Source organism: Chiloscyllium punctatum, chromosome 16 (assembly GCF_047496795.1).
Source record: "Chiloscyllium punctatum isolate Juve2018m chromosome 16, sChiPun1.3, whole genome shotgun sequence".
NCBI classification, from domain to species: domain Eukaryota; kingdom Metazoa; phylum Chordata; class Chondrichthyes; order Orectolobiformes; family Hemiscylliidae; genus Chiloscyllium; species Chiloscyllium punctatum.
The window spans coordinates 43,439,879-43,464,740 of NC_092754.1; the positions used below are offsets into that span (position 1 = coordinate 43,439,879).

A 24,862-nucleotide genomic window follows, 5' to 3' on the forward strand; every position below is an offset into this window, starting at 1 on the left:
AATGCAAGAGGCCCAACGGGGAAGGCAGATGAACTCAGGGCATGGTTAGGAACATGGGACTGGGATATCATAGCAATTACATAAATGTGGCTCAGAGATGGACAGGGCTGGCTGCTTATTGTTCCAGGAAGGATAGAAAGGGAGGCAACAGAGGAGAGGGAGTGGCATTTTTGATAAGGAATATGATTACAGCTGTTCTGAGGGAGGATTTTCTTGGAAATACATCCAGGGAAGTTAGTTGGTTTGAACTGAGAAATAAGAAAGGGATGATCACCTTATTGGGATTGTACTATAAACCCCCAAATAGTCAGCAGGAAATTAAAAAACAAATTTGTAAGGAGATCTCAGTTATCTGCAAGAATAATAGGATGGTTATAGTAGGGGATTTTAGTTTTCCAAACATAGACTGGGACTGCCATAGTGTAAAGAGTTTAGACGAAGATAAATTTATTAAGTGTGTACAAAAACATTTTCTGATTCAATATGTGGATGTACCGACTAGAGAAGGTACAAAACTGGACCTAAATCTTGGGAAATAAGGCAAGGCAGGTGACTGAGGTGACGGTGGGGGAGCACTTGGGGCCAGCAACCATAATTATATTAGTTTTAAAATAGTAATGGAAAAGGATAGACCAGATCTAAAAGTTGAAGTTCTAAATTGGACGAAGGCCAATTTTGATGGTATTAGGCAAGAACTTCCTAAAGCTGATTGGAGGCAGATGTTCGCAGGTAAAGGGATGGCTGGAAAATGTGAAGCCTTCAGAAATGAGATAACAAGAATCCAGAGAAAGTATATTCCTGTCAGGGTGAAAGGGAAGGCTGGTAGGTATAGGGAATGCTGGATGACTAAAGAAATTGAGGGTTTGGTTAAGAAAAAGAAGGTAGCATGTGTCAGGAATCAGCAAGTTAGATGAAATGAATCCATAAAAGAGTATAAAGGCAGTAGGAATATACTGAAGAGGGGAATCAGGAGGACAAAAAAAAAGGGGACATGGGATAGCTTTGGCAAAAAAAAAGTTAAGGAAAATCCAAAGGGTCTTTAAAAAATACATTAAGGACAAAAGGGTAACTAGGGAGAGAATAGTGCCCCTCAAAGATCAGCAAGTCAGTCTTTGTGTGGAGTCACATGAGATGGGGGAGACACTAAACAAGTATTTTGCATCAGTATTTACTGTGGAGAAGGACATGGAAGATATAGAATGTAGGGAAATAAATGGTGGCATCTTGAAAAGTGTCCATATTACAGAGAAGCAAGTGCTGGATGTCTTGAAACAAGTGGATAAATCCCCAGGATCTGATCAGGTTTACCCTAGACCTTTATGGGAAGCTAGGAAAGTGATTGCTGGGCCCCTTGCTAAGATATTTGTATCATTGATAGTCACAGGAGAGGTGCCAGAAGACTGGAGTTTGGCTAAAATGACGCCATTATTTAAGAAAGGTAGTAAGGACAAGCCAGGGAACTACAGACCAATGAGCCAGACGTCGATGGTGGGCACGTTGTTGGAGGGAATCCTGAGGGACAGGATGTACATGTATTTGGAAAGGCAAGGACTGATTAGGGATAGTCAACATGGCTTTGTGTGTGGGAAATCATGTCTCACAAACTGGATTGACATTTAAAAGAAGTAACAAAGAGGATTGATGAGGGCTGAGCAGTGGATCTACACAGACTTCAGTAAGGCGTTCGATAAGGTTCCCCTTCAAATTTACAAGGAAAACTGGTTAGCAAGGTTAGATCTCATGAAACGCAGGAAGAACTAGCCATTTGGATACAGAACTGGCTCAAAAGTAGAAGACAGAGGGTGGTGGTGGAGGGTTGTTTTTCAGACGAGAGACCTGTGACCAGTGGAGTGCCACAAGGATCGGTGCTGGGTCCACTACCTTTCGTCATTTATATAAACGATTTGGATGTGAACATGAGATATACTTAGTAAGTTTGCAGATGACACAGAAATTGGAGGTGTAGTAGACAGTGAAGAGGGTTACCTCAGATTACAACGGGATCTTGATCAGATGGGCCAATGGGCTGAGGAGTGGCAGATGGCGTTACATTTAGATAAATGAGAGATGCTGCATTTTGGGAAAGCAAATCTTAGCAGGACTTATACACTTAATGGTAAGATCCTAGGGAGTGTTGCTGAACAAAGAGACCTTGGAGTGCAGGTTCATAGCTCCTTGAAAGTGGAGTTGCAGGTAGATATGATATTGAAGAAGGCGTTTGGTGTGCTTTCCTTTATTGGTCAGAAGAAAGAGTACAGGAGTTGGGAGGTCATGTTGCGGCTGTACAGGACATTGGTTAGACCATTGTTGGAATATTGCATGCAATTCTGATCTCCTTATTGGAAAGATGTTATAAAACTTGAAAGGGTTCAGAAAACATTTACAAGGATGTTGCCAGGGTTAGAGGATTTGAGCTACAGGGAAAGGCTGAACAGGCTGGGGCTGTTTTCCCTGGAGCGTCGGAGGCTGAGGGGTGACCTTCTAGAGGTTTATAAAATCATGAGGGACATGGATAGGATAAATAGAAAAAGTCTCTTCCCTGGGGTGGGGGAGTCCAGAACTGGAGGGTATAGGTTTAGGGTGGGAGGGGAAGGATATAAAAGAGACCAAAGGGGCAACTTTTTGACATAGAGGGTGGTACGTGTATGGAAGGAGATGCCAGTGGAAGTGGTGGAGGCTGGTACAATTACAACATTTAAAAGGCATCTGTGTGGGTATATGAATAGGAAGGGTTTGGAGGGATATGGGCCAAGTGCTGGCAGGTGGGACTAGATTAGGTTGGAATACCTAGTCGGCATGGATGGATTGGACTGAATGGTCTGTTTCCATGCTGTATATCTCTATGATGCTATGACTGCAGGTGGCAAAAACTGCAGGGGATAATGTGCTGTATCCGGAGATTTGTGGGGTGGTAGGTGAGGATTCAGGGATTCTATCCTTGTTGTGGTTGGAGGGGTGGGGTTCACTGGCAGAGGTGCAGGGGACGGAGGGTATGTGGTGGAGAGCATTGTTGATCACATTGGAAATACCCAAATGGCTAGTTCTTTGTCTATTCATTCCTTGAAATAGGCAGACATCCGCCATGTCCAGGAGTGGAATTGATCCTCCTGGGAGCAGATACTTCAGAGAAATTGCGAGTAAGGGATCAGGTTTTTACTCTAGGTGTGTGGGGAGGAGGGGTTGGTGGGAGGGTTGTTGGTGTGAAGAGGTGTAGCCAAGGTAGCTGTGGCAATCAGTGGCTTTAAAATAGTGATCCTGTTGAGTTGGTCGCCAGAGACAGAGATGGAAAGGTCCAGGAACAAGAGGGATGGAGTTGCCAGAGATGTACATCTGAAATGGAGGTCAGGGTGGAAGGTGTTGGTGAAGTTGATGAGCACAAGGTGGTGCAGATACAGTCAATGTTGCAGAGGAAAAGGTGGGGGATTGTGCTGGCGTAACTCCAGAAGAGGGACTGTTCCATGTCTGTCACTACATGTTATAGTGATGTGGATTTGGTTAAAAATAGGACATGAAGAAACGGTTTTGAATGACACCATGTTTACTGAGTCCTGTGTGTTTCAAGGAGAATAAATGGGATCAAATAGTGAGCCCAACAGGTAAAACCTGGCCCTATTCTGTATGCCACAAAGTATCACAAGGCAACCCAAAATGACAGATAATGGGATAACCTTTCCTGTCAGTTTAGTAATAAATCCACAAGCCAAATTCTGACATTTCAGCGTTCCTTCAGTAATGAACTGAAATTAGACTGATCTCATCTGCACAATTAAGAAACTCAAAGCTATGACGATGAATCTTGATAACTTAAAGATCTAATCTAAATGATTCGTACATTATTCCACACTGCACTTTGCACCTATTGCTTTGTACTTGGAGTTTTATTATATCACAGAATGATAGTTTGCAGCCTTACCTCAGTGCAGTCCTTGACTGTAATGCAAAATGACCTTTTAAAAATAAAAGTCCTTGAAGTGAAATTGAAATATTAGCTTAATTTATCAATAGCTTGGTGTCAGCCATTGGCCAGGGGTGACATACTAACCTGTGTCAGACAGCTACGGATTGAAGTCCAATTTCAGCAACTTGAGTATCCAATCCAGGCTGACATCCCCAATGCACTAGTATGATAATGCTCCCTGTCAGTGTTGCCATCTCTTGGGTAAGACACTAAACCACAGCCCTGCCTGCCCTCTTAGATGAGAGCTAAAACCTCTATGGCATATATGAGCCAGGAAGTTTCTGGTGTAATCTTCTTTGGAGACAGACTCGAAATGTTGTCCGTTTCTGTCTTCGATGATGCTAACAGGTCTGCGGAGTTTCTCCAGCATTTTCTGTGTTTGCTGCCCAGAACATGATCAGGATGCCACTGCCTCCTCCAAGTCACTAGCCATCTTTCATTAAGAGACCAGATATGGAAACAAACCTTTCTGCTGGATGTTGACAAATTGATGGTGGTTCTGCACTTTGATCTGAATGTATGACATGGTGTAGATGCAAATTCTGATTTGATAAAGAGCTTGCAGTTCAATAATCACTTTAGACCGCTCTAACATAAACACTGTCTATGTTAGAATATCAACAGGAAAGCAAAACATAAATTAAAGTTCTAAAATTTACCGTGGTAGTGTAAGCTGCATCTGGATCATCTTCTAAAATTCGAGAGAGACCAAAGTCTGACACTTTACACACCAAGTTACTGTTGACCAGGATATTTCGTGCTGCAAGGTCCCTGTGTATGTATCCCAAGTCTGACAAATACTTCATTCCAGCAGCTATCCCACGAAGCATTCCAACAAGTTGGATGACGGTGAACTGACCATCGTGTCTCTAGAGCAACAGAATTTTAAAAAAAAATAATCAGTTTCCAGTGATTTCAGTCAGCTAATGCCACAAGGACATTCTTCAAAAAACAGGAAATTTATTTTTTTCCTCTTCGAAAATGAATCCAAGCAATGAGTTTGATCCTGAACAAAATCTCTGCAAAGCGGGTCCCTATGTTTCAGAACTTCAGTTTACAACACAGTTTCCCCCCTCAGGCGACTGACTGTGTGGAGTTTGCACATTCTCCCCGTGTCTGCGTGGGTTTCCTGCGGGTGCTCCGGTTTCCTCCCACAGTCCAAAGATGTGCAGGTCAGGTGAATTGGCCATGCTAAATTGCCCGTAGTGTTAGGTGAGGGGTAGATGTAGGGGTATGGGTGGGTTGCGCTTCAGCGGGGCGGTGTGGACTTGTTGGGCCGAAGGGCCTGTTTCCACACTGTAAGTAATCTAATCTAATCTAATCTAATCACATGCTCACTGAAAGGAAACACCAGGACAAAGTCTCACTATCAATGCCCAGACAATCTCAATGAAGGAAAACTCAAGTCAGCTTAGCCAGCATTTATGTGACCCAGCTCCCCAGTTTACTGCCTAAACGGAGGTGGTAAAAAATTAACACAATCTCGTCATTCCACCACTACAGGTGGCAAGAGCTTCAGGGAAATTGCACAGCAAACTGTCAGAGCCACTCAGATATGAACTTAGTCAGAACATATTTGGAGAGAGATACAAAAAGTGCCTTCATGTCAAACACTGGGCAAGATGATTTTAGTAGGTATTTACAGAGCGGAGGGTGCCTCCTTTGGGTTGCGCTATTTTTATTAGATGCTACTAGTCCATTTTGCCCTGCCATTTTTGGATTATTTGCTGCCACGCTCCTTGATGCTATGAAAGGGGTGTGTAACACTTGCTGGGTGACAGGTGTAGCCCACCTACTATGTAGGCATCAATTTGAATGGTCAGCATGGTCACTGCTTGGACTTACCATGGGTCGCTGGGTAAATTATCCCTGACATGTAAAGCTGAATTTTAACTTGAAGTGAGGAAGGGCTAGCAGGAAATAAAGAGTTGAATGGTCCTACAACAGGTTGTGATGTGGTTCCTTAGCTTAGCCATGAATCATTGTTCAGATTCCTGTTATTCCAACAAAGTGGAATGATGTGGGAGTAATCAAGTTACATTAAATGGAGCACTTGATCAGCCTGACTTGATGGGAGAACTACAATCAGTTCAAGGCACCATAATTTAGGAAAGATATGAAGATTTAAAGAGATTGTGCAGGAAGGATTCATGAAAATGGTTCTAGGAATGAGGAACATCAGTCATGTCGATAGATTGGAGACATTGAGACTGCCATCTTTGAGCTGATAGAAAATTTGATAAAGATACTCACAATCATGAGGAGCCTGGACAGACAGGGAGAAAGCTGCTCCCATACATGGAGCAATCAAGAACTAGTGAGCAGACATTTAATATTATTGGGGGAAAAAAAAAAGCAATTATGATACGAGGAAAACCAATTTTATGGCAGGAGTGTGGTCAGGGTCAGGAATGAACTGCCCAACAGTATGGTGGAGCAAGAGTTAATTCAAGCTTTTAGAAAGAAATTGGATCTGTATCTGAAAGGAAACACTTAAAGCTGTCGAGAATACAAGGGAAGTAACAATAGGTGTATTGTCCCTTCATGGACACAACAGCTGGTGGCCACCTTTCCTTCTCTAACCATTCTATGGTTTTCATCTGCATGATGATAAGCTTCTCCTTTCTGAAACAGCTGCCAAACATTAGTGTTTTGCCCCATAACAGAATTTGTTTCAACGTCACAAGGCCTAGCAGGACTGTTGAGATTATTTGTGTCTTTTCTGAACCTTACTTACAGAAGTGATTAATTTTGATGAATGCCTTAAATTAATAAGTAGTAATAACATTTACATATTTTTGGTGTAGAGGATTGATTACATTGAAAACAATTTTAAATTTCTAACTTATTAGTTAAAACACTGGTATTGAATTTTGCGACAAGCATTTTGACACATGTTCATTAAACTGTCTTTTTCAGAAAATCTGTGTGGCAACTGGGATCTCTGCTCATGTACTATGAAGAATGTAACTCAGCTCTGCATCGTCATCCTCCTGAAGATTTGTAATTTGTGTTCTGAAGATTCAAATTCGTATTTCATCTGACTAAAGTCACTTTGAGGAAAGTAGGGAAGGTTTGAAGGAAGGGGAATGGGTCTGTGAAGGCTAATCAATCAGATAAGTTTGCAGCAAGGCAGGGGTTTGAGATGACCAAGGCCCTTGACTCTTCAGGAATGAATAAAATTCCCTGAAGCGATGGCTTATTGGCTGAGTTGTGTTCAGCTCTGATTGGCCAAAACCTACTGGAGATGTACGATGGTATGCTTCCTGCTGTGCAAATCTGTGAGGAAAGGTATCATCACCCTCATCTACAAGTGGAAGGGGAGAGGGAGGAAATTAGAAGTTGGTGACCAATTTCATTGCTGAATGTGGATTACAAAATCACAAAGATCACTGGCAAACAGATCAGGCCTATCCTGCTCTGCGACCAAACTGTGCTGTACCAGGCAGGATTATCTCAGTCTCATGATCTTCAGGGATATGATTACTGCTGTGCAGGATAGGGGAGTGGATACCTGAATCATCAGCCTGGACCAAGAGAAGGCCTTTGCACACCTAAAATGAGATCTGACCTCTATACCAACAGTCTCAATCAATGAATGGGAACCAGAACGTTTCCTGATCCAATCTGGGGTCAGGCAGGTTTGCCCCCTCTCTCCTACCTTGTTTGTGTGTTGCATCGAATAATTTGCTGAGTCTATGAGGAAAGACGCGAGCCTGACAGGGGTAACTATTCCAGGCAACGGAGGTCTGAAGACTCCTTGTTCATGGATGATATTGCTGTTTTCTGCTTAGATCCACTGTCAATGCACAGACTCATGAGCATATGTGACTAGTTTGAACTGGCCTCAGGAGCCAAAGTAAATCAAGGCAAGGGCAAGGCCATATTCTTTGGGAATGAACCAACTGATCCTTTATCCCCTTCACCTTCAGGGCAAATTAATTGAAGGTTCTGGGAATATGGTGTGCAAAACTTGGGAGAAGCCTATCACCAAAGTGAGGCAGAAACTGGACTTTTCGGAGCACCACTCCCTCTCCATTGTGGGTAGAAACTTGGTTTCATCAGGTATGAGGCATTGTCTCTGTTGCATGGGGCATAGGTCTGGCCCATTCCCAGAATTTGCACCATTGTAGTCACTCTAGTCATCCTTTGCTTCATATGGAGAACTAAGAGGGACTGTGGCCAGACACCATGTACAAAACTCTGGAGGGGAGGGGAGGGGGGTGGAAAGGAAAGAGGAAAAAGAAAAATAACTTTGATCACAAGTCTATCAGGAAGTAGTTACTCGTAGCATCCTCAAGACCCTGCGGGAAAAGGAAGAATGTGGATCCCATCAGTTTACTTCCTGAGAAGACTGCCAAAAGTTATTTGACAGAATGGCTCATCAAAACTTTACAACAAGCACCAAAACGTCACTCAGCTGGTGATGAAAAGGGCACTGAGATCCGTCATGTCCGCTCAGACTCTGTGCTGCCCTCTAAGAATCTGCAGTAGTGATGGGGTGGGGGTGGGGGAAGGAAGGGTAGAGATTGTCACACATCTCATACAAGAAAGTGCCTTTGCAAAAGAACTCTGGAGAGTAATGCAGTGCTTCTTGTCGAGGTTAGTCCTGAGCATCTCCGGTGATGCAAAACTCTGCACTCTATGGTCTATTTCCCGGTCGCACACTGACAAACGTTTTCTGCACCTGGAGAACCATCACCTCACGATGCTTTTTGGTCCATCTGAAACTCCAGAGCAAGGAGCTGACCTTGACACAGTGTTGCAGACTGGCACAGTCCAAGGTCCAGGACGATGTGCTGAGGGATGCACTAAAGCTTGGGGCAGCTGTTGCCAAGGAGCAGTGAGGAAGTACTATCATCTATGGACTTCTTGCCAGAGTTAAATGGGGTCTGTTCAATTATTGCACCCTAAATGGTGCCTCAAACATATGCAAATAAAGTCTTACATAAGTAAGAAATGCCTTGGGTTTGTTTGTTTGTTTTGCATATGTAATGACTATACAGAATTGAATTGCTCTTGTGACTATGTATGTATGTAAAGATTTTTTACGTGTAGGAGTATGTTTTTGAAATAAAAAAGGATGGGTAGTCCAGTGAGATTGAAAATTAAAGGCAGAATGAAGCAGGTTTGGGTGGAGAATTGGATCCATCCAAACCAAAACTGAAAACAACAGATCAGGTTAAGTTCTTCCCAACACTGTTCTCCTTATCACAATTTATTCTGGACGCAGTAAAGCTATTGTGGATTTGTCACCTGGAAATGCACTCTAATTTTCCACACAATTCCATTTAACTGCAATAAACCAGGGCTATCATTCCAAACACAAACCTTGCTAAAGATACCAGAGAAATTGCACATGGCAATGATGTAATGAGTGATCCTTTACCCTTGATGCATCATTAACAGATTAGATGAGCCCTTGTTACAAGTGCTTGAAGAATCAATCTCATTTGAGTCAAACATGCCCTTTAGGGATTATGAAATGGAGAAATGGTTTCCAAACAGCAAGACTCAATATATTAACTCTTTTTCTCTCTCTATAGATGCTCCCATTCATGCTGAGTTTCTCCAACAATTTTCAGGTCTTATCCCCAGAACCTGCAGTATTTTGCTTTTGCCCTTTAAGGATCATTTATTGTAAATTACAAGTTAGTGTCCTCTGGTATTCCCATCGAGTGTGAATGTTGAAGGTGGTGGATGGGGTGTGACTCAAGCTTTTTGTTAGGTGGTGTTGAGCTTCAATGTTGTTGGAGCTGCACATTTTTAGAAGTAATCCATCACATGCCTGACTTGTGCCTTAAAGATGGTGGACAGAATTTATGATGAATGCCCAAAGTATCATACATTGCCAATGATTTAAACAGAAAAGCACATGCTTTGACCCAGATCTGCTCAATGTATTACATTTTTTTAAAAAACAAATTCAATGTGGTAAATAGGTGTACATCTACTCTTAAAGGGAGCATAGCAAACAACTGCTAAAATGTTGTAGAGTCTGTTAGCTGTGCTGTTTTTTTACCTGCTCCCAAGTCATTGCATTTACAAAGGGGGGGGGGGGGGGGAAATGCAGTTATTAGCCCATTGTACACAAAACATTTTGCAATTCTGTTTGATTGGAATGAAAATAGTGTTACAATTTCAGGGGGAACTGCTCGTATGCATTTATGAAGTGTTGGCAGAAAGCACAGCAAAATATATAAATCATATTTTAATAACATTTTCTGATTACCACTGAATATAACATTTTTGCAGAATAGTTTGATTTAGCTTTTCCTTTTAGTGTGAGTGAGCATAAAGATAATGTTATTTGTTATCATTTTCAGGGTTAAATCAGTGACTAGGAATAGCTGGATTTGGTTTTCAAATAAAACAGGAGTCACATTTTGAACTTGGTTCATAACTCCTGATCCACAATCAGATTATAAATGGCAGTGGTTGTAAAATCTAATTTTGAACAAAAGATTTAAGCCTATGAAATATTGCTTGTCTGCATTTAAGTGTGCAGCAGAGGCCAACATCTTTATAAAGAGAAGAGACATATAAAACAATAATTGAATGCGTCGGAAATTTGACTCTCTTCTCATTTTGAATCTGCTCTTCAAATTTCTCCCAAATCATATACTGCCAATGAAATTATCCAATCATATATTCATCACAACTAATATGAATAGCTTTTTAAAAGAGAAAATACTTACTAGGGTTATATAATAGGAAGCATGAACCCAAGTTTGATGAATGTTCTGTTTGAATAAGTGGAAATAAGCTTACCCTCAGAAATGAATCCAGCGATCCATTCTCCATATAGTCAGTAACTATCATCACTGGTTTACCTGGAAATGAAATGATCATGAAGCATTGAAATGTCATGTCTTTAGCCCATAATGGACTGAGCACAGAGTAATTCTACAAATCAGCAGAGGCACAATACACATGATAAGCAAGAACTGAGAACATGGGGCTATGGAGTTCTGACATGTATAGCCTCTGGCTATCACAATTGATTTGTTCTCCTATGTTGCTGTCTCTAAATGGGATGCCCACTTAGATCCTAATTCAGTCTGTATGTTTCATGGCCTTGTTGCTTCATCACACTATAGTTTGCAGTGTTTCAACATGTGTTGAAAGGCTTTGGACCTAGATTCACCTGGTTTGATCTGCAGAAATCCATACTAATCTCCCCTTTAACAAAACCCAGTTTACACCTTCTGTGCTATCTAGTAATTTTTCCATTTTCATGTTCTCTTTTAACCCCTGCTCTTTAGGAGTTGGTTTCCTTTACCTTAATTCATACATTCCTGCTGTTGAGCTCCCTTTGCATTATTGAAATTTGCTGTCTGGCACACTGCAGCAACTCGGCAAGATTCTTTTGATAGCATCTTCCTACCTTTGAACCTAGGACAAGGGTAGCAGATATATGGGAACACCATCAGCTGCAGGTTCCTTCCAAGCCATTCACCATCCTAGTGGCAAGATGTAATTTTCTTTTCTGCTTCTCATTGTCTGGGACTTGCAAGGGGGAAAGGGTCAGAAGCAAGAGGAAGTGGGTGCCTTTCCCTCCATTTGAATGCCTCTAGATTGGGGCCATTGAAGCCCACCCTCTAATTTGGCAGTCAGGTCACCATGGCTTCCTGTTGGGAAACTAGTCACCTGTTTCTCTGGCCAGGTAAAGTAAGTAATTGGGGAGAATATGAGTTTAGCCTCTTAATTGATCACTTCAGGGCTTTAATTGTCATAGGGTTGAAAACGTCACTCATGGGCTCTCTTACTCGGCACTGAGTGGTTAAGGTGAGTAGGAGGAGGTGGGTTTCTAATCAGGGCCATTTGTCCAACTTCTGCCCAACTTCCTCATTACTTCCAGTGAAGGGAAAAAATCACACCCCATTCCTATCAACACTTCTCCAACATTCTGGAATTTCAGCCAGTTCCCTAGGCTTTTTTGAGGAGAAAGTGAGGACTGCAGATGCTGGAGATCAGAGCTGAAAATGTGTTGCTGGAAAAGCGCAGCAGGTCAGGCAGCATCCAAGGAACAGGAGAATTGACGTTTCGGGCATAAGCCCTTCTTCAGGATTCCTGAAGAAGGGCTTATGCCCGAAACGTCAATTCTCCTATTCCTTGGATGCTGCCTGACCTGCTGCGCTTTTCCAGCAACACATTTTCAGCCCTAGGCTTTTTCCTCAACTTAAACATTGCATACTTCCTCAATTTCTGGTTGCCATGAACATTGAACTGTATTTATTTCCTGCAAAGCATCAGGAGCAAATACTGTCCAAGAAAACAATGCTGTTCTGGTTGCTATGTTAATTTAGGGCTACAGTAGTGCAATGCCTATGATATTTGAAATACATGAAAAAAAATTCATCTTGTGTCCACAACAAGGGATATACCAGGTTATGTGCTCAAGACTATCCATGCCCAACAAAGGCCAGAAGCAAATTCTGCAATGAATTACATAAAATTTACCAAAAAAAAGTTCATTTGGCAACACTTGCCTCTCGTGTCCTCTGGAACCACAAATGTAACATTCCAAACATTTCCTGGATTGTTGTTTGAGTGGTTATTTCAGGACCAGTGACTGTACAGTTGCCAGAATTTCACTTTTATGTTCTTACAACTGTAGGGGGCATCCAATTCACATCTTTAAGAAGCCTTGGACGACTTACCTGTGAGTGATTTGAGGCATTCAAGAGGGCATTTGGATGATTACTTGGATAGAAATGGCATACAAGCAAATAGAAAAAAGGCAGTAATATAACTGATGTAAGCACGATGGGCTGAATGGTCTCCTTCTGCACCATAATAATTCTGAGATTCTGTGTCTAAGGGCTGTCCAAACAAAAATGGCATCCTAAGCTATGCAGCTGCAGTACATTTGTTGAAATAATGTGCAGGTATTTTACACAGGAAAGATGGACTATTTGAATTTCACTGCAATTGTACCTTCCTTGGAACATTTGGTTCTAAGTTATACAAGAATGATACAATAGATATTGCTGGGGCAAATATGTAGGGACAGATATCAAGTTAGAGAAGATCAGACCCCATATGTTGGTGTAGGGTGTTGTGTATGGAAAAGGGCGATTGGGGTCTATATATCGAGGATGCAAACCCAATGACTGGGCAAATGGTGCTTGCTACATTCAGTGTCTGACTGGCATCAGATAAGCCATATCTCCTATTCTGAGCATCAGCTATCAGCATTTGTGGCTACATGTGACTCCTCTCTGTTAGATAGTGAGACGGAGAAGGCAGCAACCAAGACGGAGCTTGCTCAGAAATTTTTTTAACAAATGTAAGTTATGAATAGCACGTTCTTGTGTAACATTTTTGTACACCTCAAAATGGAGCTCCAATAAGACCAGTATGTTCACCCAAGGCTGTTTTTTAAATTAAAAAACTGCTTTCTCTCTCTGTGGGATCTCAATGCTGCAAGGTAGAAACATAGAACACAGAACAGTACAGCACAGTAAAGGCCCTTCAGCCCACAATGTTGTGCCCAGCATTTATCTTAATCTAAGATCAACCTACACACCCCTCAATTTACTGCTGTCCAGCAGTTGCTTAAATCTCCCTAATGTTTCTGACTCTACTACCAATGTTGGCAGTGCATTCCACACACCCACCACACTCTGTGTAAAGAACCTACCTCTGACACCTCCCTTATTCCTTCCTCCAAACACCTTAAAATTTCGACCTCTCATGACAGCCATTTCTGCCCTGGGGAAAAGCCCCTATCTACTGGGATTCTCATTACCTTGTACATCTCTAACATACCAGATCAATGCAGAGATTCAACAACCCTATTGGATGGTGCTATGAAAGATTATGAAGGATGAGTCACTGTTCATTTTTCTTCTATTGTCAGTGTAAGGATTGCTAACTGCAGTCAGAAGTCAAGGGGTTCCCCCAATGGATGACTGCTTCCTTTTGCTCCATCAGACACATCTCCTGTTGCAAAATGGAAGCTCGGCTGCTCAGTGTTAAAGGGCTGAATGAAACTTCAGCCATGGGTTGTGATTTGATGCTCTGACATCAATGAAGCTTTTCTGAACGGATATTGATTTGACTCCGAGAAATGAAGCCGACTCAGACCGCCTCAATGCCCCTATTTTTTTTCTCAATCACACTGGTCACACATACTGCTGGGGTGAAGGGCGGCACAACTCTGTGAGCAGACCAATTGGAAACAGAATGTGGTGTATCAAATCAAGGAGGAGTTATCCAGCCACAGAATAAAACAGCTTGGGAATAGGAGCAGATAACTGAAAAGAGAAAAAAAGTGAGAGGACAGGGCTATGGCAGATGCAGTTTAATGTCATGCATGCGACAGAATACACCTTTGATTGGAGGATATTGCAAATGGAAGATGATCTAAATTTGAAAGCACTGTACAGAACAATCAAACAGAGTGATAATAAGCTGGTTCACACCGGCAGAGAATGTAATAAACGAGTAAAAGGCTACAATGCAAGGATTTTGTAATATTGGTGGAAATGGACTACAAATTTTTGACTTTGATCACCTGATTTTCATACCTGAGAGCTTACATGTACAAAAATAACTTTAAAAATTTCAGAAAATTTAAGATGGCTGCAGTGTCACCTGACCAGGGTTAGTTCATGAACCCATCAATAACGAGGACCCAATCTGAAGTGAAATTCCATGTCATTATAGTTCCTCAAACCAGTCACTCAGATTAGCATCCTTAGGGAAGGAGAACAAAGCTATGCACTGAGCTCTGGAAAATGGCCTCACTGGAACAGGCACGTGGTTGAGTAACAAGTACTTTCCTAGCTAGTAAAAAAAATTATGTTAACACCAACATTACCTTTAGGTAAGGGACATTGCAGTCTCTGAAGACATGGGGTAAACCTGAACTAATTCATGGTTGTGGAGAGACCATAACCCAAAAGCTAACAGACCAGTTACTGGCTCACTCCTCAGAGAAACATACTCATTTACCAGGACACGGAGCTATCCAGACCATTCGAAGTAAATCCTTTCAGACCAACCACGTCATACAGCAATAGAGAATTCTAGAGGCTCACAAATCTCCAAAGAAATATTTCCTTATCTCAGTTGTGACCTCTTATCTTCAGGCAAGTTGGTTTAGTTTTGGGCTCTCAACCCATTCAGAAATGGCCTCTTGCCATCTAATTTGTCAAGTCCTTTCAAAGCTTGATATGTTTAATTACATCAGCATCCCCTTCAGGAGGCATTAGACTGATGGGAACATCATAATCCAGAACCTCAGGCTTGAGTATGTAATTTCAAATACCATCACATCAGATTGCAAAATTTTCATTCAATAAAACTCAAGAATTAAAAGCTATTCCAATGACAACAATTATCAGGAAAGCAATTTGGTTCCCTCATGTTGTTTAGGGAGGGATCTCTGCTTTCCTTACTGGGTCTGGTCAATGTGGCAGACTTGATTAAGGAGCTGAAGGTGAAGGAACCCTAAGGGGACAGTGACCATATGAAAGAATTTACCTGCAGTTTGAGAGAAGCTGGAATCTGATCTAACAGTATTACAACTGAGTAAAGGTAAAGATGAAGACCTGAGGTGAGGAACTGGCCAGAGTTGACTGGAAGGGAAGCCGAGCAGGGAAGACAGTAGAGCAGCAATGGCAGGAGTTTGTGGGGTAATTTAGGAGGCCCAGCAGAAATTCATCCCAAAAAAGAAGAAATATACTAAAAGGAAGATGAGGCAACCATGGCTGACAAAGGAAGTCAGGAAAAGCATAAAAGCAAAAGAAAAAGCATATAATGTGATGAAAGTCGGTGGGAAGTCAGAGCATTGGGAAGCCTTTTAAAAACAAGCAGAAAAAGCGATAAGATCATGGTGGGGGTGGGGGCAATGAAATATGAGAGCAAGCTCGTAGTAATATAAAAGAAGATTGCAAGATTTTCTTCAGATACATAAAACTTGAGAGAGAGAGACAAGAGTGGACATTGGATCACTGGAAATGGATGTATGGGGAAACAAATAAATGGAAGAGGGAGCAAACAGGTACTTTTTAAAATCGGTCTTTATAGAGGAAAATATCAGCAGCATACCAGAACTTCAGGCAGAGGGGAGTTTCAGTGGCCATCACTTAGGAAAGGGTACTGGGGAAGGTGAAAGGTTTGAAAGTGGATAAACCACCATGATCAGATAGATTATACTGCATAAACCTGAAGGAGATAGCTGAGGAGATTGCAGAGGCATTGTTGGTGATTTTTCAGGAATCCCTGGATTCAGGGTGAGTCACAGAGGAATGGAAAATGGTTAATGTAACACCCCTGTTTAAGAAGCGAGGATGGCAGAATACAAAAAAAAACAATAGGCCGGTTCACTTGACCTTGGTCATTGGTAAGATTTTAGAGTCCATTATTAAAGGTGAAATTGTGGAGTATTTGGAAATGCACGGTTTAAAAAAAAAGGGCTGAATCAGCAAAGCTTCGACAAGGGGATATCATGTCTGATAAATCTGAATTATTTGAGGAGGTAATGAGTAAATTAGACAAAGGAAACCCAGTGAATGTGATTTATTTGGATTTCCAGAAAGCCTTTGACAAAGTTCTGCACGGAAAGACGTAAAATAAGATGAGAGGCCATGGTATTAGGCACAAGGTAATGGCATAGATAGGGGATTGGCTGGCATGCACAAGGCACAGAGTCAGGACAACGGGGTCTTTATTGGGATGGTAGCCAATGACTAGTGGGGATTCCACAGAGATCTGTGTGTTAGAGCCACTACAATTCACATTATATATTAAATTCTGGGCAAAGTAACTGAGGGCATTGTTGCTAAGTTTGCAGATGACAAAATTATAGGTGTAGGGACAGGTAGTGTTGAAGATGTAGGGAGGCTGCAGAAGGCGAGGAGAGGTCAAAGAGGTGGCAGATGAAATACAATGTAGAGGCATAGATTATGGGGAAAGGGTTCCAAAATCTGAAGCACAAAGTGACTTGGGGGTCTTTGTTCAATATTCTCTTAAGGTTGACATGCAGTTTCAGTGGTATTTCGGAAGGCACATGTTAGAACTCATTTCTGGAGGACTAGAATACATGAGGAGAGATATACTGCTGAAGCTGTACAAGGCTCTCATCAGATTGCATTTGGAATATTGTGGCCGTTTTGAGCTCTGTACCTAAGGAAAGGTGTGCTGGTTTTGGAGGGGGTCCAGATGATGTTCACAAGAATGATCCGAGGAATGAAGGGCTTATCACATGAAGAGCAGTTGAAGACTTGGAGTTTTCAATTTACAGAATACAGAGATGTCTGGACATGGTGGATACAGAGAAGATGTTTCCACTAGTAGTTAGGACGAGAACCTGAGGGCACACTCTGTCTCAAGAGTGAAGAGACAACCCTTGAAAAAAGGTAGAATTTCTTCAGTCAGAGGGGTGGTGAAGGCCAAATCATTCAGTGTATTTAAGAGAATAAAAGAGTGGCAGGGTGGTTCAGTGTGAGCAATGCTGCCTCACAGTGCTGACCTGCTGTGCTTTTCCAGTACCACACTCTCGACTCTGATCTGCAGCATCTGCAGTCCTCACTTTCTCCTTCTTATAAGCTTAGGCACTTTAGTCCAGATTATGATAACTCCCATGGTGTAAAAAAAATACTCAATTTCCCTCCAGTTCTTTTGTCAAATATTTGAATAATTAATTGTAAGTTATTTAACATTTATCAGTTTCATAAACTCTTCCAAACCAGATTACCATATACAAGGTTTATTCATTCACACCACCAGTTGCAATTCTGGGATTGTCAATTGTTCACGGAACTGTGAACAGTCATTTTAATGTTCCTTGAATGAACTTCAAGCTTCACATTAAGGTGCAGAGTTTTCTGTTTCTGCTGCTGTAACATCACTGGAACCTTGCTATGGGAACAGCTTTGAGAGAATTCACACTTGAAAACCATTTATACAATTTGCCTGAAGTATTCTTCTGCAAGGTACATGTATTCTTAAATGGAGCAGCTAGTTTTTCAACTCAATGCATTTACGGAATGTGGGAGTCAGTGACTTGTTAAGTATTATGGCCTATCTCGGAATGCACTTGAGGAGGTGATGAGCTTTCTTCCTGAACCGCTGTTATCCATGTCGTATAGGGACATCGACAATGTTAGGGAGAGATCACCAGGAATTTGACCCAGCAACAGTGAAGCATTGGTGATATATTTCCAAGGAGAAAGTGAGGACTGCAGATGCTGGAGATCAGAGCTGAAAAGGTGTTGCTGGAAAAGCGCAGCAGGTCAGGCAGCATCCAAGGAGCAGGAGAATTGACATTTCGGGCATGAGCCCGAAGAAGAGCTCATGACTGAAACGTCGATTATCCTCCTCCTTGGATGCTGCCTGACCTGCTGCACTTTTCCAGCAACACATTTTCAGCGCTGATATATTTCCAAATCAGGATAGTGAGTGACTTGGAGGGAATTGCAGGTGGTGGTGTTCCCATGTGTCTGCTGTATGCTATGATCAAATGCAATAAGATGTCAGGATAATGAAGAAGGCATTTGGTATGCTTTCCTTTATTGGTCAGAGTATTGAGGTCATATTGCAGCTGTACAGGACATTGCTTAGGCCACTATTGGAATATTTTGTGCAATTCTGGTCTCCTTCCTATCAGAAGGATGTTGTGAAACTTGAAAGGGTTCAGAAAAGATTTACAAGGATGTTGCCAGGATTGAAGGATTTGAGCTACAGGGGGAGGTTGAATGGATTAGATTAGATTCTCCACAGTGTGAAAACAAGTCCACACCGCCCTCTGGTATGAAGAGAAACCCACTCAAACCCATTCCCCTACCCTATATCTACCCCTGGCTTTTTTCCATGGAGCATCAGAGGCTGAGGGGTGACTTTATGGAGGTTTATAAAATTATGAGGGGCATGGATGGGGTAAATAGACAAAGCATTTTCTCTGGGGTGTGGGAATCCAAAACTAGAGGGCATAGGTTTAGGGTGAGGGGGGAAAGATATAGAACAGACCTAAGGGGCAATTTTTTCACAAAGTGGGTAATACCTGCATGGAATGAGCTTCCAGAGGAAGTGGTGGAGGCTAGTACAATGACAGCATTTAAAAGGCATCTGGATAGATATACGAATAGGAAGGGTTTGGAGGGATAGGGGCTGGGTGCTGCCAGGTGGGACTAGATCGAGTTGGGATATCTGGTCAGCATGGACAAGTTGGACTGAAGGGTGTCTTTCACGCTGTACATCTCTGTGACTCCTTGACTCTATAATATCCAGGTTGAGCTGGAAAAGTGGCAAGTGACATTTGCGAAAAACAAATGTCAGACAATGACCATCTCCAATAGAGATAATCTAACCACTGCCTCTTGACATTCAATGGTGTTAGCATTACTGAATCCAGCCACTGTCAACATCCTTGGGGATTATCATTGACCAGAAACTCAACTGGACTCACCACATAAACACAGTGGCTGCGAGAGCAGGTTACAGGCTCAGAATACTCACTTATTCAATTTACTCACTTGCTGATTTCTCAAAAGCTTTCCACAATCGATAAGCACAAGTCGAGTGTGATGAAATAGTCACTTGCCTGAATGGGTGCAGCTCTAACAACACTCAAGAAGCTTGACACCATTCAGGACAAAACAGCCCATTTGATTGGCACATCTACCAAACATCCATTCCCTTCACCCCATAGTGCAGTAGTACACACTGCCACTATCTACAAAATGCACTGCAGAAATTCACCAATGATCCTCAGACAACACCTTCCAAATTCATGACCACTTCCACCTAAAAGGACAAGAGCAGCAGATATTTGGGAATACCACTGTCTCTAAGTTGCTCTCCAAGTCACTCACTATCTTGACTTGGAAATACCTCAACATTCCTTCACTGTTGCTGGGTCAAAAACTATGGAATTTGCTCCCTAAGGGCATTGTATGTCAGCCTCCAGTGCATGAACTGCAACAATTCAAGAAAGCTGCTCACCACAACACATCCTCAATGGCAACTAGAGACAGGCAATAAATGCTGACTCACATCCAACATGTGAACAAAAATAGATTTTTGATTTTATGAAGAAGGAAAGGTCATTGATCTGATGATGGTTGGCCCTTGGATACTACCATGAGGAACTCCAGAATAAATATGCTGTGACTGAGATGACTGACGTCTAATAACAATAACCATCTTCCTTTTGGCTAATTATGACATCAGGTTATGTGGTTAGCTATGGGAAAAACAGGGTTGCAGGGAGAGGGAAGAGGGGGCTGTGTCTAGGGGGAGGGGGGCAATGCTCTTCGGAGGGTTGGTGTGAACTCATTTTACTGAATGGTCTGCTTCCACACTCTCGGGATGATATGATTCTATGAACTTTATGAAGTTACAGCCACTCTAGTACTTACTTCTGGTAACGACTCCTTCTAACCGAATGATGTTTGGATGGTCAAACTGTCCCATGATGCTGGCCTCGCTCAGAAAGTCCCGTCTCTGTTTCTCAGTGTATCCTGATTTGAGTGTCTTTAAAGCCACAGGGATCTCTCGCTTTGCTGGCAGCTTCAGGCGACCATAACACACCTCCCCGAATTCACCTGCACAACCAAACCATGTTAGCAAAGGCCAAAAAAAGTGATACCAGGCAGGTTGACAATCTAAATTTGAAGTTAATGGAACTGACTATTGGGTGGAAGATAAAACTTTGCTCGTTTTAATCAACATCTCACCACCCCTCCTCCCCTTCCTCACTCCCACCCCAACCACACACACAATCAATTCACACTCATTATTGTTCTGGAGCAGCTAGGGAATAAGCAATAGATACAGTAGCATAGTGATTAGGACTGCTGCCTCACAGTGCTAGGGACTGGAGTTCAATTCTAGCTTTACGTGACTGTCCAAATGAAGTTTATGTAGGTTTCCACTGGATGCTCCAGTTTCTTCTCTCAGTCCAAAGATACACAGGTTAGGTGGATTGGCCATACTAAATTATGCATAGTGTCCAGGGATGTGCAGGCTCAGAGGTAGCCACGGTAAATGCGGAGTTACAGGATGGGGGGAGCTGGGTGCAGTGGGATGCTCTTTGGAATGTTGGTGCAGACCTGGTCGGCTGAACGGCATCTATCTGCACTGTCATGATTCTATGATAGTGTATGACCAAAGTTGTCCATGTCTCAGCAATAGGTTCACAAACAGACTATAAAGGAGGTTCCCTGATTAGCCCTTCAATCAATTAGAAAGAAACAAATTCTTACCTGAGCCAATAACCTTTTCAATTTTTATTCGTGATGCTTCTATTTCTCTGGCAAATTCACGGACCGCTTGGCCCGGGTCTTCGTAGGTGTGAGGGTCAACATAAATCTTCGGGTCAGGGAACCTGACTGTAAAAACAAAAACATAGCACTCTGTGTAATAGTGTTTTAAACATTTTTTTAAAAAAATGAGAATGCTAACTGAAATAATTCAGTAAACAGAGTGAAAAGTTTAGTTTGTGATGCAGGTTTCAAAGTGAACTGAATGATAGATCCCTCAATGATTAAATCTGTTGATAAGTCACAGCAAAAATCACAGGGGGCAAGAGGTAATTGTTTACTGGGTCACTCGGTGCCCAACTAAAGTAAGACAACATCAATCATTTCAGGTATTATATTGTGCCTGCTCATTTAGAGGTGGGAGTAATGAATAACCTATTCACTGTGTTTCAATAACAAGGCATATGGATCAATGATGGCTATGTAAAGTTGTGTTACAAATCACTTATTGAATGGTGGAACAGATGGGCTGAATGCCTTCTAATCCCTATGTGCACAGATTAATGCTAATGGTTTGGAGACTAATGTTCTCTTGAAGGGACTCATTGGGTTAGACTTAAACAAATAAATCATTGAAAGTTTCAACAAATTTAAGCATGTCAAGGTACAAAAAGGGGCAAAACTGAACGTGGCCCAGGATAGCAGTTTGTGAGGCAGGAGAGAATGAGGCTCTAGACGGAAGAGGGTAGCGACGGGGAAGGACATAATTGGCCTTCCCACTGAGAGATAAATTGAACCCCTTAAGTTGCTAATTTCAAATAACAGCAGCATGGGTGATCCATGTAGAGGGGAGGTTGGTTCTGGGTCTTGATGGGCCTTGCATTGACACGCCAGGGTCACAAGCACAGAATCTTTCTTTATTAGTCATACGTGGGATGAGAACATCATTGATTAGGCATACTGACTAAACATTTAATCCACAACTGCTTGGGAATCACTCTAGGCCAGACCAGGTAAGGATGTCAGATTTCCTTCCAAATGAGTGTTAGTGAACAAAGTGAGCTTTCACTAGAATCCAAAGCAAATCCATACCATTATGCCAGCTCTCTAGTCTAGACTTTTCATGAATTCACATTTCTCCATTGGTTTTGGTGGGATTTCAACCCATTAATCTGGATGACTTCTCTTGTGAGATTACTATTATGCCTCTCCGTATTTCTATGTCTTTTGACCATAAGATACAGGAGCACCATTAGGCCATTTGGCCTTGTGTTTGCTCCTCCATTCGATTGTGGCTGATAGGTTTCTCAAATGAATTCTCCTGACAACCCTTCATCAACTTACTAATCAAGAAACTATCTCAGTCTTAAATACACCCAATAACTTGGCCTCTACAGCCTTCTGCAGCAATGAGCTCCATCAATGAACCACCCTATGATTGAATAAATTCCTCTTCCTCTCAGTTTTAAAGAGTTGCCTCTTCACTCTAAGGCTGTGCTCTCAGGTCCTAGTTTCTCCTGTGAGTGGAAACATCTTCTCCACATCCACTCTGTCCAGGTCTCTCAGAATTCTGTAAGTTTCAATCAGATTCCACCCCCGTCCTTTGAAATTCCATTGAGTACAGACCCACAGTACTCAATTGCTCTCATATGACAAACCCTTCATTGCCAGGGATCTTGAAAACATCCTTTGGTTCCCCCTCCAATGCCAACACATCCTTCCTCAGATATGGGGCCCAAATTCATTCAATATTCCAAATGCAGTCTGACAAGAGCCTTATACATCCTCACAGTATATCACTGCTCTGATATCCTAGTCTGCTTGAAAGGAATGCTAACACTCCATTTGCCTTTCCAACTGCCAACTGAACCTGCACACTAACCTTAAGAGAATCATGAACTCAGACTCTCAATTGCTTCAAATATCCGAAGCCTTTCCCCATTTACAAATTAAGCTACACCTCCATTACTCCCACCAATGTGCAAAACTTCACACTTCCCAACATTGCATTCCATCTGTGACTTCTTTGCTAACTCTCCTAGCCTGTCCAAGTCCTTCTGCAGCTTCCCTGCTTCTTCAACACTACCTGTCCCTCCACCTATCTTTATGTCATCGGCAAACTTTGTAACAATGCCTTCAGTTCCTTCATCCAGATCGTTTATATATAATGTGATAATTGTGGTGCCAATGCTGACAACTGCAAAACACTACTAATCAATGCCTGCCATCCTGAAAATGACCCCTTTATCTCCACACTCTGCCCTCTGCCAGTTAGCAAGTCTTCTGTCTGTGCCAGTACCTTGCCCCTAACATTATGGACTTTTATTTTATTTAGCAGCCTCCTGAGTGACAGCTTATCAAAGGCCTTTCGGGAAATCCAAGTAGATCATGTAAACTGGTTCTCCTTTATCTAACTTTTTTGTTACTGCTTCAAAAACAATTCTAATAGATATGTCAGATATGATTTCCCCTTTACTAAGCCGTGCTGACTCAGCCCTATTTTACCATGCACCTCCAAGTATTTCCCAATCTCATCCTTAATAATCCTTTAATGTCTTGTTTTACTGTAGGTTTAGTTTGCGGAAACACCATGATTGAATTAGGGAAGATTTTCAACATTGACCCATTTCTATCTGCTGGAGATATCAGGCTAGGTTTTTGATCCCAATTAGAAATCAATTGGTTGAACTGCCTAATTGGAAGATTTGGTCAATTCTATCAACATCTGCATTTTGTCCGGATCTTACCTCGGTTAGGATTTTGGTATAAATTTAATCAGAGTTTTCTTATTCTCAGTATTCCAGAGTTCATGATTGCAGTTGTAGTTGCTCAGAGCTCTAGCTATCTCTCAAACCTTAAGGTTTCATTACCATTGACAGAGAACACTCCTCTTACACTAAATTTAAAAGATTTATCTACATATGAACACAAGCTTCTTTTTCAAATTGGGGAACACACTTTGGGCACTTCTGGTGCGTGATAACCCTAGCTCCCTTTTTTGAGACAATTCCAGATCAAGATTATCTCTCAGTTAGTTTCGCTCAATTTCAGATCGAGAAAATCAGGTCCTAAAGATATGGTATGGGGTCTGAGAAATTGATCAATCTTATTCCAGAGGAAAAGAGCCAGTTGAATTATTACATTCTACACATAAGTTACGACCAGGTTATTATTTTCCTGGATATAACAGGGGACTGGTTTAAAACTTCCTCAGTAAAATGTTTCCCCAACTAAAGTGTGGAAGAATTAGTCTCACCATTTAGAGATATATCTTGTGAGACCAGATAAATTCAAAACCACACAAAAGCTTATTAAAAGCCCAAATATGCAACTCAAAGTTTATGTGTAAACAGTAATTCTCCACAATCGACAGGTTCTGGGAGTCTTACTGTGAATTGAGAAACCAGTTGTAAACTTTAATTGTCACAATAAAACTATAAAAAGTAAGCTATCAATTAAACATTCAACTAAGGTTGCCTTAATCCCTGAATAAGTGAGATTAACCTAAACTCATTAAACAAATCGGTTTCATTTGTTTTGTTCTTGGATACATATTTTTACAATTTAATTATTTCTTAGACATAATTAGTTTCTGATCTGTAATAATCTGTGGTTTTTAAATTATAAATCTCCTTTAAATCCTCCAATTAGGTTTTGATCATTCTTAATTCCCAGGAAAAGCCAACCCACT

At 41.7% G+C, this 24,862-nt stretch overlaps 1 protein-coding gene across 3 annotated transcripts in view; it reads right to left on the minus strand.

The window, feature by feature from the left end:
- epha8 (eph receptor A8) overlaps positions 1 to 24,862 on the minus strand; it is a 527,638-nt gene that overhangs the window by 106,195 nt on the left and 396,581 nt on the right. For all 3 annotated transcript variants that reach the window (XM_072586821.1, XM_072586820.1, XM_072586819.1), the window contains exons 10-13: positions 21,175 to 21,300; positions 20,329 to 20,514; positions 10,730 to 10,791; positions 4,618 to 4,827 (exon numbers count right to left, since the gene is read on the minus strand). In XM_072586821.1, coding sequence (XP_072442922.1) covers positions 4,618 to 4,827; positions 10,730 to 10,791; positions 20,329 to 20,514; positions 21,175 to 21,300 — 584 coding nt within the window. The remainder of the gene's footprint in view (positions 1 to 4,617; positions 4,828 to 10,729; positions 10,792 to 20,328; positions 20,515 to 21,174; positions 21,301 to 24,862) is intronic.